Raw genomic sequence first — 14,622 nt, forward strand, 5'->3', positions numbered from 1 at the left:
ACTCTCCGATAATGAAACATCTCAACTGCTCCGCTTCTCTGATGACTTCAACTCAGAGACACATTAAATCATGCAAGAATTACATTGACTTTTACTGTTTATCATTTAATATTCAATAATAATTTAATTGATAATATCAATTATTATCTTTTACATTTTGATAATAGTTTAAATGTACAAAGTTGTACATTAGTCAAGCAATCTACGAAAATACAGACATGCTGAAACCAATGTAGAAACTGCTGATGACTTGATGGATCAAAGAATATCAAGATTATACAGTATATACAGTTTACCTCTTGTAAGTTGCTTTGGAGAAAAGCTTCTGTTTAAAAACTAAATGGAAATGTATATCCAAGTACATACAAGTAATGCTAAATGATTGTATGTCATACGAAAATGTATTGCATGACTTTGATTTAGCAAATAGAAATAAAACAGAAAATAAACAGATAGAAAAACAACCCCAAATTGTATTGCTCCGAGATCTCATCTGTGATTTTTCTTTCTAGTGGGAATAAAACAAGCGCATGACAGCTGATGTTTAATTCACATTTATTTGCGAGCTTCACTTGCTAGATTTATAACATTTTATACAATAACAGTTAAAATACACCGGCTCTGCTTGAATTAAATGTCATGGTCGTCATAATTAAAACAAGCAAAGAGCAGCAGTCTGAACTGAGTGTTTATTGACAACAAACATGAACCGTATTTTCACATTCACCAAGTTCAAGCACTAAACAAAACTGCAAGAAATTTTACAAATTCTCTCTATCTCTCTCTCTCAAGCACAGTTGTTTATGTATATTCATAAACTCCAGCGTTATTTCAGAAAACGTCTTCCTCTAAACAATTCACACAAACACACATTCGTCTTGCTTAGCAAATAAAAAAGGCCATATAAATTAGATACTTTTAAAGTTAATATAAGTTAATTATACACGGGTTTGTTTACGCTCCTCGTCATTGCTAGTATTTGTCATGAACACATAGTAATATCACATAACAGCTGCACTGTGTTTGATTCAGGCACACAGAAGCACCAGGCATTGAACCGACAGCAGATACGTGTCGAACCTGTAGATGTCATCGTATTTCTACAGTATCATTTAAATGCATTCACATCTGAGAGCTGCAGTATGTGTGTACATCACTTGTCTTTCTCGTGCATTTGTTGTTGCATTTTTTCCAGCATCTCTTGCATCCTCTTGAGCTGCAGATACAAAACAGCACTTGTGATTCAAGATTTAAGTCACATTGCTTAAAAAACTATTAAAAAGTATGCACACTATATTGGATAGAATGATTGAATACAAAAACTAGCGTTGGAGTCGAGACCACCTAAACTGAGACCAAGTCCAGAGGGTGTCTAGACCTAGACAAGACCAAGACCAGCACTCCTAAAATTCATCTTAAACATCCTTATAAGACTAAAAATACAGGAATCATGCGTTTTTATTGTTCACTATTCAGTGGAATAAATGCACAAATGTTTTGTTCAAGATTTGTTTGAGACTAGACAAATTAGAACAAACACTTGGGTGGTTTATTGAATAATTGTATAACATCAATATCATGTTTTCAGTTCACGTCAGATGTTATAATATAAAGAAACAAGACCTCATACAGGTACCTTTTTTGCAATCACATCTTGGATATTTTGGAGCTTTGTATAATTTTGTTGACAGATTTCTTTTAGCACAATCCCATATTCATCTCTTACTGCCACAACAGCAACAAAATAAATCAAATAAGAAATAAGTCACTGATGGCTTTTAAAGCTTTTAAAGTTTTACATCCAATCCTGTGAATGACTTTAACACTTAAATCAGACAATGCACCAGCATTTTATTGTAATTCCCACAGCTGTGGTCTTGCAAAAATCCCGAGACCACTAAGACTGAGACCAAGACAAGTCCAAGACCAAAGACAGTCGAGACTGAGACAAAACTATCAAAAAAAGGCCTTAGAACCGGTCTTGAGTACTACAACACTAATAAAAACCATATGATTTTACATCATTTTGTACGTTTGAACATTTTGACGAAACACTGATTAATATGATGTTATACCTCTTCGTCCTTCATCTTGATAAGTCTCTCTGTCTCCACGTCTGGTGTCGGCAGGGGCAGGATGGGTAATGGACTGTCTGTACGGTTTTCCTGTGCAAGTTTACTGTAACACACACACAAACCCTTATTACATCAATGATCTCACAAATCAGCTGCAACTGAGCAAATCACACACACACACACGCATGTACGTATACACACGCACGCACACAAATATACACACGCACACGCACACACAAAGGCACACGCACAGAAACACACACGTACATACAAACACACACACACACACGCAGGACACACACACACACAGACAAACACACACAAGCACGCATGCACAAACACACACGCGCACACACAAACCAACACACGAACATAAACACAGGTGCAAACACACGCACACACAGAGATGCACACAGACGCACACACACCTGGTCATCTCCTGTATACAGTGAGCTCTGTAGTTTTCGTAATGCACGTCACACGTCACATCTTTCAGGTCGTGCATGTGAGAGCGGATCAGCATGTTTCTCAGCTTCACAAAGTCACAGTGTGACTGATTCTCCACTGAAGAAAACACAAACACACACACACACACAATAAAGCACTTAACTTCATCATGATAAATGCACAAACACAAGCCTCACTCTGTCAGGAGAGATATCTGAGACACAGATGAGAAACGTTTTCATTTGTTCTCCATTTAAAAACGGACATATTGCAGAGATCTCATCCCTGATATACGTCACAGACTCAGACCACTGACCTTCCACGATACCCCAGGGGTAAAGACGACCTCTGACCCGCTGACCTCTGGCCTCCACTACTGTATTACTGCCGATGACAGCAAATGGAGTACACTCCTACAGTACACACAACAACAACGACAATTATTCTTTCTGCTTCATGATATCTCACACGTCAGATCAATGGATGTATAATGCATTACATCATGACAGATGAAGAGTGATATGTGTGTCTGACCTTCAGCTCTTTGTCCATCTGTTTGAACTCTTCTTCTTCATCAGAATCACACTCAGGGAACTGGTAGACTTTGATCCCGAAGCGCTCGATCTCATCTCGCACCTGCGGGAAGATACAGCCACAGGTCAACATCACAAATATGAAACACTTTCTTCTTCATCTGCAAGTTACTGAGTTAGGAGTGTTTGAATCAGCACGACAGATTCACTTGAGACTTAATTTTATTTAATTTATGGATATATGGATAAAGATATAGGAGGCACTTTACCCGGTCTTTGAGTTTCTTCACTTCATTTGGAGTGAGGCAGTCGGCTTTGGATATCAGAGGAATAATGTTGACCTTCTCATGTAAAGCCTTCATAAACTCCACATCCACCGGCCGCAGACTGCACAGAAAACATTACAATCACTCTGTCCATGTGCAGGAAATCGCTTGAACACACTTTACATTTACATTTATTCATTTGGCAGATGCTTTTATCCAAAGCGACTTTCATTTCACTACATATGAAACACAACACACACACAAAAACACACAGACACACACGCAAACAGACACCCTCACACAAAAACATGAACACAAAAACACTTGCTGGTACACACACAAACAAAGGCACACAAACACACAAACCCACACAAAAAGAACACACACACACACACACACAATCCTGGTCATCTCTAAAACAAGTCAATATTTTAATTCATCTAATTGATCAAAAACCTTTAAGCATTCATATATATTTTTATTGCCATTGTTTAACTTGACTGCTCTGTTTTGCCTTGCTGAAAAAAATACTTCCCGTATGTTTATTTTTGTGTGTTTGCTACTTAAAAAAGGTCAACATTGCAACAATAAATGTTACAGATGGACAAAAAGAATGTATGCACACACACACATGCACACACACACACAATATTGTAATACAAATATGCAGACATGCACGAACAAAAGAACGTGCATGTTTTTGGGGGGTCACAATTCTGAAACTTAAACAGTTTTCTTATAAATATTAATTATCTGGCATCACATATTTACTATGTGAGGTTTACTATTAAGTAATTAAGTAACTATAAATGGTTTTTACTGCACTCCCGCAAATACAAACGTGATCACATATATGAACACACACGTGTTTGTCGTACCCGTGTCCAAACGGCGGTATGAAATACAGGCAGCAGTGAACTCTGTTGTCCAGAATGTTCTTTCTGTTGAGTCCGCTCTCGTCTCTGAAGTACTGCTCAAACTGTTGATCAATGTAATCTGTGATGGGCTTCCAGCTGAAAACACACACACACACACACGTGTCTGGTTTATTTTCTCCGTGGGGACAGTCCATAGGCGCAATGATTTTTAAACTGTACAAACTGTAGATTTAATCCCCTAAACCTAAATATCATAGAAATTTTTAGCATTTTCAGATTTTCTACATAGTGAACACTGTAACAACCAATCAGCATCCAGAAGCACTCTTACCATTCATTATTATTAACAGCGTCTCCAAACCCCGGTGTGTCTACAATCGTGAGCTTGAGTTTAACTCCTTTCTCCTCGATGTCCACGGTGTGTTTGGTGATCTCAACCGTCTGGTTTATACGTTCTACAAATGGTTAAAATAAAACATAGGGAACCAGAAATGTAGACTTAATATTTTCTTTTCACTTTTGTATATTTAATTATAAAGCACAAATAAACACAACAAAGGTTGACCACTGTGCTGTACAAAGGAGACAATTCAAATGAAGGAAGTAAAAGCAGACATTAATATAGACAAAACATTGTTTTTTGTGTGTTTTATTTATAGTGAATTTAATTTTTTAACCTCAGATATTACACACTTTCATATAATGAAATAAATTGTTTTCTTTTGTGTTTTACAGATAAAGGACCGGTGTGGAGGTGAGGAGGGCAGATGATGAATTTATACCTTCAGCGTTGAGTAACTTTCTGTCTTTATAGAGATCTGTGAGGAAGAGGCTGTTAACAAGAGTTGACTTTCCCAAACCTGATTCACCTGAAACACACACACATGCATGCATGCATGCACGCAAACACACACATGTTGGTATTTCTGTTGCTGCTTAAATAAAAGTGACATTGTAAGTAACCGTTGTCTGTAGATGGGCAATTCCGTGAAAATGTCAACCTGACAATGTCAAAAAAATGTTTTTACCAGCAGTTTTTCCTATAGTAACAGCACATTACTATAGCATTACCATTTTAGCATTTGGTGGTTCAAATACTCATGTGAGATCTCTCTTTAAATTTGTAAAGCTGTTGTTTTATTTTTAGTGCATGATTTTTTTTCAGGTAAGTGGCATTTTCAAGATTTTTCAAATACATAACGCTACATATTCCTCATAAACGGACACATTAAAATGAATATAAAGTAACTATTTTGTGTTCTATAATGAGGCATCACTTCTCCATTCATTGGGTATTATTGCTTCAGGATTCTGCATTTTATTTTAAAGAAATCATTCAAAGTTTATCGTCTCCCATAAACCACGTCCTTTTTTTCACAACAAGGGTTCAGTAAAATATAAACAGATGGTTTAATATAATCGTAACAATTTAATTCTCTGAGCATTTTTATGTCACGTCCATAACGCTGGAACTGCCCAGATCAGAAACAAAGGATGGAACAGTTTATGCGTAGTTGAGATGCAAAATGATGACACAAATAGTCCCTTGAGTCCAATTTTTCTCTCATTTTCTCTTAGTTTACAAACAAATGTTCTATTGAATAAACGTTCACGATGTATTTTTGGGAATAAATTGAACAATTTGGACTAAATAATAAAGAAAATAAGCACCCAGCGGATGTGAACTCAGGTTGAGACCTCAAGAAACAGCTTGATAAAATTCTACACCAAGATCGACAACAACGAAGATGACCAACAGATTTTTGATTTATTCTGAATTAATTCATTACTTTTTCAGATTAATTTACCCAACACTGATTCCAAGTAATATCGATCAAATTGTAGTTGGGTTGTTTTAATCAAGCAAAAAAACTCAAAATTCAGCAATAAACAGAAAACATGATAACATGATAAAAGCATTAGTTTTTAACTTTTTTTAAAGACGGAATTATCAGTTTATTTCAAATAAACTTGTTGTTATAGGGCTGTCAAACAATATATCGCGATAAATCACATCCAGAATAAAGGTTTGTGTTAACATAATATATAAATATATCTGTGTACAGTGCATATTAATTTTCTATTTAAAAACACCAAACATACACATACTTAATTTCAATATTTAAATGTATTAATTTATATTCACCAATAATTTATATTCTGAATAAAAGTTTATTAATTGTTATATTTTCCTTAAATCTATGCATTTATGTGTATGTGTTCATAAATACAAAATAAAATGCACATTACATCGACATGTATAACATAAACACAAACTTTGATTCTGGATGCGATTAACCACGATAAACCGTTTTACAGCCCCGTTTGCCTTTATTCAGCGTGAATGACGACGGACATGACGATGACCTCACACGTACCTGCCACCATCAGAGTGAAGTCAAAGCCCTTCTTCACTGACTTCCTGTGAACCTGATTTGGAAGTGTAGCGAATCCAACGTACTGCTTATCCTGAGAGAGGGGAACGAGGAGCAAAGTTGACATTGTTAAGTTTCTAAAATCTCGACACGAGGTAAATGATGGCAGAATGGTGTTTTCATGTGTGCACTGTTTCTTTAAGCCTGAAGTTTTGTGATTGGCACAGAAATCATTGAGCATGAGAAGTGACTTTGAGTCGCCCGCTGTATATCTCTACAGTACCGACTGTGCCGGAAACTGGCCAGCGGTCAGAAACTCTATAAATAGAGACTACGCTCGGCAGACATTGACAGCACTCATAGTCATGCAGTGGGAAGAGAACAAAAATGTTTATCAAACCGACTAAGGGGTCACAAACACACACACAGGCCCCATTGACACAGACTGACAAGAGCATCAAAACCCCCTGAAACTACCGCCAAACATGATCGTCTCTCAGCCAGAACATCTCACTGGTGCTTCCGCTGTCTGTCGTGCTAGAAAAAGAAACCTGACGATTCTCACCCCACACATGCGTGAAAAAAAGAGAGCGAGAAAGAGAATAAATCATGGATGGCGGTACTAAAAAATAAGTTTAGATGTTTACATTAGTGTCAATATATATTTGAACAGGACTATTTAACGCACAACCTTCTGTCGAGTGGTTCGGGTTCGAGGGCACAGAAGTTTCTCCACCAGTTTCTCCTGAAGCATCATGGTGTCCATCCTGGACCAGACGACTCAAACAACAGTCCTCAAACACTGCCGTCCAAGCCTCCTCTCTCTCTCTCTCTCTCTCTCTCTCTCTCTCTCTATAAACTCTGTTTGTTTCCCTTTTCCTTGTTTTATACCGGTGTCCGGCTCATGGCACATTCCTCTGTTTTCAGGCTGGCAGTGGAATCCTCGCACCAGTAAATGAAAGACTCAGAAGTGAAGGAAGAGAGAGAGAGAAACGTAAAGAGAAAAACGCATGGAAGCAATTTCAGACAGGAAAGGGGGGGAAGCTGAAACTGGGAAAAAAAAACACTCATTCATTTGGTCGTGTGTTTCTCCCCCACTTATTTCCACAGACGGGTGTGTGTTTGTGTGACACATTTAGTAAGACGGAGCCACACCCTTCCCATGAGCCCTTGCCAGACTGGCACACAGCTTTTCCACAGACTAGAGTTTTATTTTCAGAACTCTTCTTCGTTCTTCATGAGGCGCCACTTTTGTGAATCCTCCTAAAACCTTTCCACTTATAAATTGCTCTTTTATACCATCATTTATAACATCATTCTTTACACGGTTACGTTCTTTCTTTTATTCGTGTCTCACCAAAAATCATTTCTATGTTAATTTTGTGTGATGTTTGTGATGTCAGTCCTATTGTTTCACAGTTATTGAAAGATGGTACACTTTATGTACAGTAGAAAAACATCTGCACACTGGGCAACATGTTCAATTTATAGTACATACTAGACAGTATACTTTTCATATTCTGCCATTTTAGGATGAATTGCATTGTTGTGTTTCTCATCTTTGTAGCTAGCTGTAGATAAAAGAAATGCCTGCAAATGTAAACTGGGATATACCATTCTTAACATTGCCAAAGTCAAAGTTTAAAACTGAACCTTTGAGACAAATCTAATGTAACGAAGTACAGCTTTTACAACAACAGGGGGTGCTGCTGTTCTGGAGGACAACAGGAATCTTAACAGGAGGGCCAATCCGGCACAAATTCATTTACAGATACATAAGCTAAGGATTAAAAACAGTGATTTCTGACACCTGACATGACAACAGCACTTGCTGACTCTCACAGAGAATAATACGAGTAACCAACCATTCCATTCCATTCCATTTTCTACCGCTTATCCGAACTACCTCGGGTCACGGGGAGCCTGTGCCTATCTCAGGAGTCATCGGGCATCAAGGCAGGATACACCCTGGATGGAGTGCCAACCCATCGCAGGGCACACACACTCACTCATTCACTCACACACTCACACCCTACAGACAATTTTTCCAGAGATGCCAATCAACCTACCATGCATGTCTTTGGACCAGGGGAGGAAACCGGAGTACCCGGAGGAAACCCCCGAGGCACGGGGAGAACATGCAAACTCCACACACAAAAGTCGGAAGCGGGAATCGAACCCTCAACCCTGGAGGTGTGAGGCGAACGTGCTAACCACTAAGCCACCGTGCCCCAGTAACCAACCAATCTGGGTGAATTAAAGGGAGTTCCTTCATCATTTACTCCCTCTTGTGTCATTCCAAACCTGTATGACTGTCTTTCTGTTGCAGAACACAAAAGAAGATATTTTGAAGAACGTTGATAACCAAACAACACTGAACCTCATTGACTTTCATTGTGCGAACACAAAACCACAGAGACAAAATATACGGTGTGAATAAATGGAGTCTTGGTGGAGATGGTGGTCTAGTGGGTTAAACCCCTGAACTGGTAAATCAAAAGGTTGCTGGTTCGATCCCAGCCGCCACCACCAGTGTGTCCTTGAGCAAGACACTTTACTCCATGTTGCTCCAGGGGGATTGTCCCTGTAATAAGTGCACTGTAAGTCGCTTTGGATAAAAGCGTCTGCCAAATGACTAAATGTAAATGCCTAAATGTAAATGATAACAGAATTCTTATTTTTGGATGAACTGTCCATTTAAAGTTTAAAATGACTTTGTTAAATATACTGTGATATTAGGGTGTGGTTTTAGCATATGACTATGTGGTTATTAAGTATATATTTCAGTCTCTAGATATTGCATAAGAGAATGAATCTAGTTTCACTCTTTATGTCATCCTTCAGAAAAAACGAAACAAACTAAATCTGACATAGCCGTCATCTATATATGATGAACTGAAATGACTAAAATCACTGTAATCACAAACACCACTTAAACATATATAAATGTATATAAAGATGTACACATGACAGTCTGCCCCCAAAAAGGTTTGATGGGGGGTTATTGGTCATGCATATAGATGATCAGTTTGCTGATGGGGGGCTGGAGGGGTTCACAGGGGGTCTCATGAATAGAGGAGAGCAGATGTCTCTGAGTTACACAATGGTCCCTGCCTCCTCCCTTCTCCCAAAAGTGTAAAGCAGAACCCCACTCACTGTCCAGCTGTCAGGTCTGTATGCCACCTGGAGCTCTCACACCAGAGATTAACACACGTGCTTCTATATGTTTCAGAAACACTGTCACTGTATGAAACAATCGTACCTCTCAAGACTAAAAAAAACTGTAAACCAAATATTCTTGGCCTCTGGTTTTTGTTGTTTGCCAAGTTAAATAATTGAGCTCAAATAAAGTGAGCTGGGCATCTTTGATGTCTAAAACCTATCTACCACCACCAAGAAGACCCTAGCAACCACAAAGCAACACACTATAAAAACACTTCAATATTTTACTACCTACACAGCAATAGCAACCACCCACAACAAACTAAAAACCCACACAGAACACCTTAGCAACCGCAAAGGATCTCCCTGTCAACCGCACACGCAACACTCTCGCATCAAGAATGGAAGATCTGCATGGACAAGCACATCTTAAAATGTGAATATCGTGATGATGTCATAATGAGGAAAATGACAGATGGGTGAAGTATTGAGCTGACAGTGTTTTACACGAGTCTACACTTATTGCAACACCAAGAGCAATTCAAGCTCAAAAGCCGCTGTCACGAGAGTTTGCCCTGAGCTGACCGAACACAACCTGAGGCCGTACGGCAGCTGCACAGGGTCAAATGCACAGATCACAGGTCGTCGTTTGTGTAAATATTTGATGGACAATAAATGCCGAGCATCGAAACACAAATGCTGATAACCGGCAGTGCTGCTGAGACGGATGTTTCTTGCCGTGGTATTTGAGCAACAGCACAAGCCATTTGACTTCATGATCAAAAGAATCTCAATTCAACCATCTGTCACACACATACACAAAACTGACAGCACACTGCTGCAAAGAAGTGACCTTTCCACAGAGGGATAAAGACATTTGTTAAACGGCAGCCAGTCTTCCAGACCATTAAGTTATTAAAAGCTCAATGCAGAGAGAGAGAGAGAGAGAGAGAGAGAGAGAGGAGGAGAAAGAGAGAGAGAGAGAGAAAGAGAGAAAGAGAGAGAGAGAGAGAGAGAGAGAGAGAGAGGGAGAGAGAGAGAGAGAGAGAAAGAGAGAGAGAAAGAGAGAGAGAGAGGAGGGAGGGAGGGAGGGAGGGAGGGAGGGAGGGAGAGAAAGAGAGTGAGAGAGAGTGAGATAGTGATAGAAGGAGAGAAAGAGAGAGAGCAGAGAGAGAGAGAGTGAGAGAGTTAAAGTCAGTGAGAGAGAGTGAGTGAGAAAGAGAGAGTGAGAGAGGGAGATAGTGATAGAAGGAGAGAGAGAGAGAGCAGAGAGAGAGAGAGAGAGAGAGAGAGAGAGTGAGAGAGTTAGAGTCAGTGAGAGAGAGTGAGTGAGAAAGAGAGAGTGAGAGAAGGATATAGTGATAGAAGGAGAGAGAGAGAGAGAGAGAGAGAGAGAGAGAGAGAGCAGAGAGAGAGAGAGAGGGAGAGAAAGTGAGAGAGAGAGGGAGATAGTGACAGAAGGAGAGAGAGAGAGAGAGAGAGAGAGAGAGAGAGAGAGAGAGAGAGAGAGAGAGAGAGAGAGAGAGAGAGAGAGAGAGAGAGAGAGAAAGAGAGAAAGAGAGAGAGAGAGAGAGAGAGAGGGAGAGAGAGAGAGAGAGAGAAAGAGAGAAAGAGAAAGAGAGAGAGAGAGAGAGGGAGGGAGGGAGGGAGGGAGGGAGGGAGGGAGGGAGAGAAAGAGAGTGAGAGAGAGTGAGATAGTGATAGAAGGAGAGAAAGAGAGAGAGCAGAGAGAGAGAGAGTGAGAGAGTTAAAGTCAGTGAGAGAGAGTGAGTGAGAAAGAGAGAGTGAGAGAGGGAGATAGTGATAGAAGGAGAGAGAGAGAGAGCAGAGAGAGAGAGAGAGAGAGAGAGAGAGAGAGAGAGAGAGAGAGAGAGAGAGAGAGAGTGAGAGAGTTAGAGTCAGTGAGAGAGAGTGAGTGAGAAAGAGAGAGTGAGAGAAGGATATAGTGATAGAAGGAGAGAGAGAGAGAGAGAGAGAGAGAGAGAGAGAGAGAGAGAGAGAGAGAGCAGAGAGAGAGAGAGAGGGAGAGAAAGTGAGAGAGAGAGGGAGATAGTGACAGAAGGAGAGAGAGAGAGAGAGAGAGAGAGAGAGAGCAGAGAGAGAGAGAGAGGGAGAGAAAGAGAGTGAGAGAGGGAGATAGTGATAGAAGGAGAGAGAGAGAGAGAGAGAGAGCAGAGAGAGAGAGAGAGAGAGGGAGAGAAAGAGAGTGAGAGAGGGAGATAGTGATAGAAGGAGAGAGAGAGAGAGAGAGAGAGAGAGAGAGAGAGAGAGAGAGAGAGAGAGAGAGAGAGAGAGAGAGAGAGAGAGAGAGAGAGAGCAGAGAGAGAGAGAGAGGGAGAGAAAGTGAGAGAGAGAGGGAGATAGTGACAGAAGGAGAGAGAGAGAGAGAGAGAGAGAGAGAGAGAGAGAGAGAGAGAGAGAGAGAGAGAGAGAGAGAGAGAGAGAGAGAGAGAGGAGGAGAAAGAGAGAGAGAGAGAGAAAGAGAGAAAGAGAGAGAGAGAGAGAGAGAGAGGGAGAGAGAGAGAGAGAGAGAAAGAGAGAAAGAGAAAGAGAGAGAGAGAGAGAGAGAGGGAGGGAGGGAGGGAGGGAGGGAGGGAGGGAGGGAGAGAAAGAGAGTGAGAGAGAGTGAGATAGTGATAGAAGGAGAGAAAGAGAGAGAGCAGAGAGAGAGAGAGTGAGAGAGTTAAAGTCAGTGAGAGAGAGTGAGTGAGAAAGAGAGAGTGAGAGAGGGAGATAGTGATAGAAGGAGAGAGAGAGAGAGCAGAGAGAGAGAGAGAGAGAGAGAGAGAGAGAGAGAGAGAGTGAGAGAGTTAGAGTCAGTGAGAGAGAGTGAGTGAGAAAGAGAGAGTGAGAGAAGGATATAGTGATAGAAGGAGAGAGAGAGAGAGAGAGAGAGAGAGAGAGAGCAGAGAGAGAGAGAGAGGGAGAGAAAGTGAGAGAGAGAGGGAGATAGTGACAGAAGGAGAGAGAGAGAGAGAGAGAGAGAGAGAGAGCAGAGAGAGAGAGAGAGAGGGAGAGAAAGAGAGTGAGAGAGGGAGATAGTGATAGAAGGAGAGAGAGAGAGAGAGAGAGAGCAGAGAGAGAGAGAGAGAGAGAGAGAGGGAGAGAAAGAGAGTGAGAGAGGGAGATAGTGATAGAAGGAGAGAGAGAGAGAGAGAGAGAGAGAGAGAGAGAGAGAGAGAGAGAGAGAGAGAGAGAGAGAGAGAGAGAGAGAGAGAGAGAGAGAGAGTATTTAAGTGGGTGTGGGAGTAAACTGCTTCATGTGTGTTTTGTGTGGGCATCTCGTATCTCTTGCACAGCTTCATCCAATTTGACTTACAACACAGACACAGAATCTAATGGAATAAATGATGTTTTATTTCCAGCAGCAGGCAGCAGCGTGTGACCCGCTTTTATCATTAGCTACTAAACCACAGTATGATCCCATGCTTCTGCTGTAGAGCACTTTCTCTGCGGTTTTGAGCGATTGACTGTTAGCTATGAGATCATCTGGTGTGCTCTTGAAGTCGACAAAACGATGTTGATTTGGAGTTTGAAAGTATGTTATGAGGAAATGCACTAAAATGACTCATCAACATAACTTAAAAAAAAATCTGTATACAATGATACCACACCTGCCTCTGACTATTCTAGAACAGGTCTAAGCAGCATATCACACCTAATGCCTTTTGAGTATTAACAAAGAGACAAACACGCCGAGCCCCAACAACTGAAAACCAGTTTCAACAGGAGTCAATCAACACTGCACTTGTGAAACTATTTTATGAATGATACAAAGACGTTACACAAACTATGTGCAGGTCCTCACATCACACATAAATATCATGTGACTGTGTGACTGTGTGACTATACGAGTCTTAAAACCCCAGGATTCACATATGCAGCTTTATCATAACCTGTGTACAGTGATGCTGTGGGCAAACCTCCCACACCGATGCTCCTGTAACCATGGCGACCACTTGAGAATGGCACAGCAGCATCATCATCTAACAGCTCAAAGCGACAGCCATCAGGCGCACGTTTTACAATGTAGTAAAAGCATCAGAAATCACACATTTCTAATCACAAAACTCATTTATGATAAAACACAGATGAACGCGTGTCATCACATCCGATCTGATGCGCGACGGTCCGGGGGAGCTCGTGAGAAATGAAGTGCGTCAGCTGATGTTGGGTGTAAAACCGTCAGCGCAATCTCCTGGATCGCATTAAAGCTCAAACACGGAAGCATGTAAACAGTAATGGATCAACAAACAACACGCTAAACGCGTAAAACACGTCTGGCAAACCCAAGAGGTGCGATACGCGGTAAACTGCGCGTGCGTATTAGTGGCGCAAAACGCTTCGTGGTTTGTGTATTGTGGTGTGAAAGAGTAAAAACAGAAGTGAAATGATAGGATGCGATGTGTGTCGTGGGTTTCTCACCTCGCCGTCCTCTACATGTGAGCGCAGCATCAGCACCACCAGCAGCAGCAGCAGCAGCAGGTCCGATGTGCGAGCGAAGGATGAAAAGAGAAAAATCATCATTTCATTCGGTCAAAAACACTCAAACACTGTGATAACAGCGACTGCGGGTTCTTCTTTACCGGATTTCATCATCCTGCTCTTGTATCGGATGTTGGTGGTCATGTTTCAGGCTCTCTCTGGTGATCTGTACCGGATGAGGACTTGGGTTTCGTCTGGCTCACGGTCAGGCCCGCAGGGAACCCCAGACGTAGAAGAGGCGTGGCAAACGGATGAGGACACGCCCCTATTGCATCATGACTCATGGTCACACAGAATACTAGTTGTCAAATACTATCAACATGTAAAGAAATATCTTTTGACATGTGAACCCGTCTGTGAAATTCAGGCTTAATGTTTCATTTAATTATGAGATTAGAAGC

At 40.9% G+C, this 14,622-nt stretch overlaps 1 protein-coding gene across 4 annotated transcripts; it reads right to left on the reverse strand.

Annotated features, from left to right (window-relative positions):
- Positions 1 to 538: 538 nt before the first annotated feature.
- septin5a (septin 5a) lies at positions 539 to 14,503 on the reverse strand. Of its 4 annotated transcripts, none has more exons than XM_056773003.1 (11): positions 14,162 to 14,503; positions 6,578 to 6,668; positions 4,982 to 5,068; positions 4,531 to 4,654; positions 4,200 to 4,334; positions 3,325 to 3,442; positions 3,057 to 3,158; positions 2,839 to 2,935; positions 2,504 to 2,639; positions 2,076 to 2,178; positions 539 to 1,216 (listed from the first exon to the last, which is right to left on the reverse strand). In XM_056773003.1, the coding sequence occupies exons 1-11, from the start codon at positions 14,261 to 14,263 to the stop codon at positions 1,154 to 1,156; spliced, it is 1,158 nt and encodes a 385-aa protein (XP_056628981.1). In that variant the 5' UTR covers positions 14,264 to 14,503; the 3' UTR covers positions 539 to 1,153. The 4 variants fall into 4 exon arrangements, with proteins under 4 accessions (XP_056628981.1, XP_056628982.1, XP_056628983.1 ...); XM_056773004.1 differs by lacking the exon at positions 14,162 to 14,503 and adding an exon at positions 7,266 to 8,087; XM_056773005.1 differs by lacking the exon at positions 14,162 to 14,503 and adding an exon at positions 7,052 to 7,227.
- Positions 14,504 to 14,622: the final 119 nt, after the last annotated feature.

This window comes from Triplophysa dalaica, chromosome 18 (genome assembly GCF_015846415.1).
Source record: "Triplophysa dalaica isolate WHDGS20190420 chromosome 18, ASM1584641v1, whole genome shotgun sequence".
Taxonomy (NCBI): Eukaryota; Metazoa; Chordata; class Actinopteri; order Cypriniformes; family Nemacheilidae; genus Triplophysa; species Triplophysa dalaica.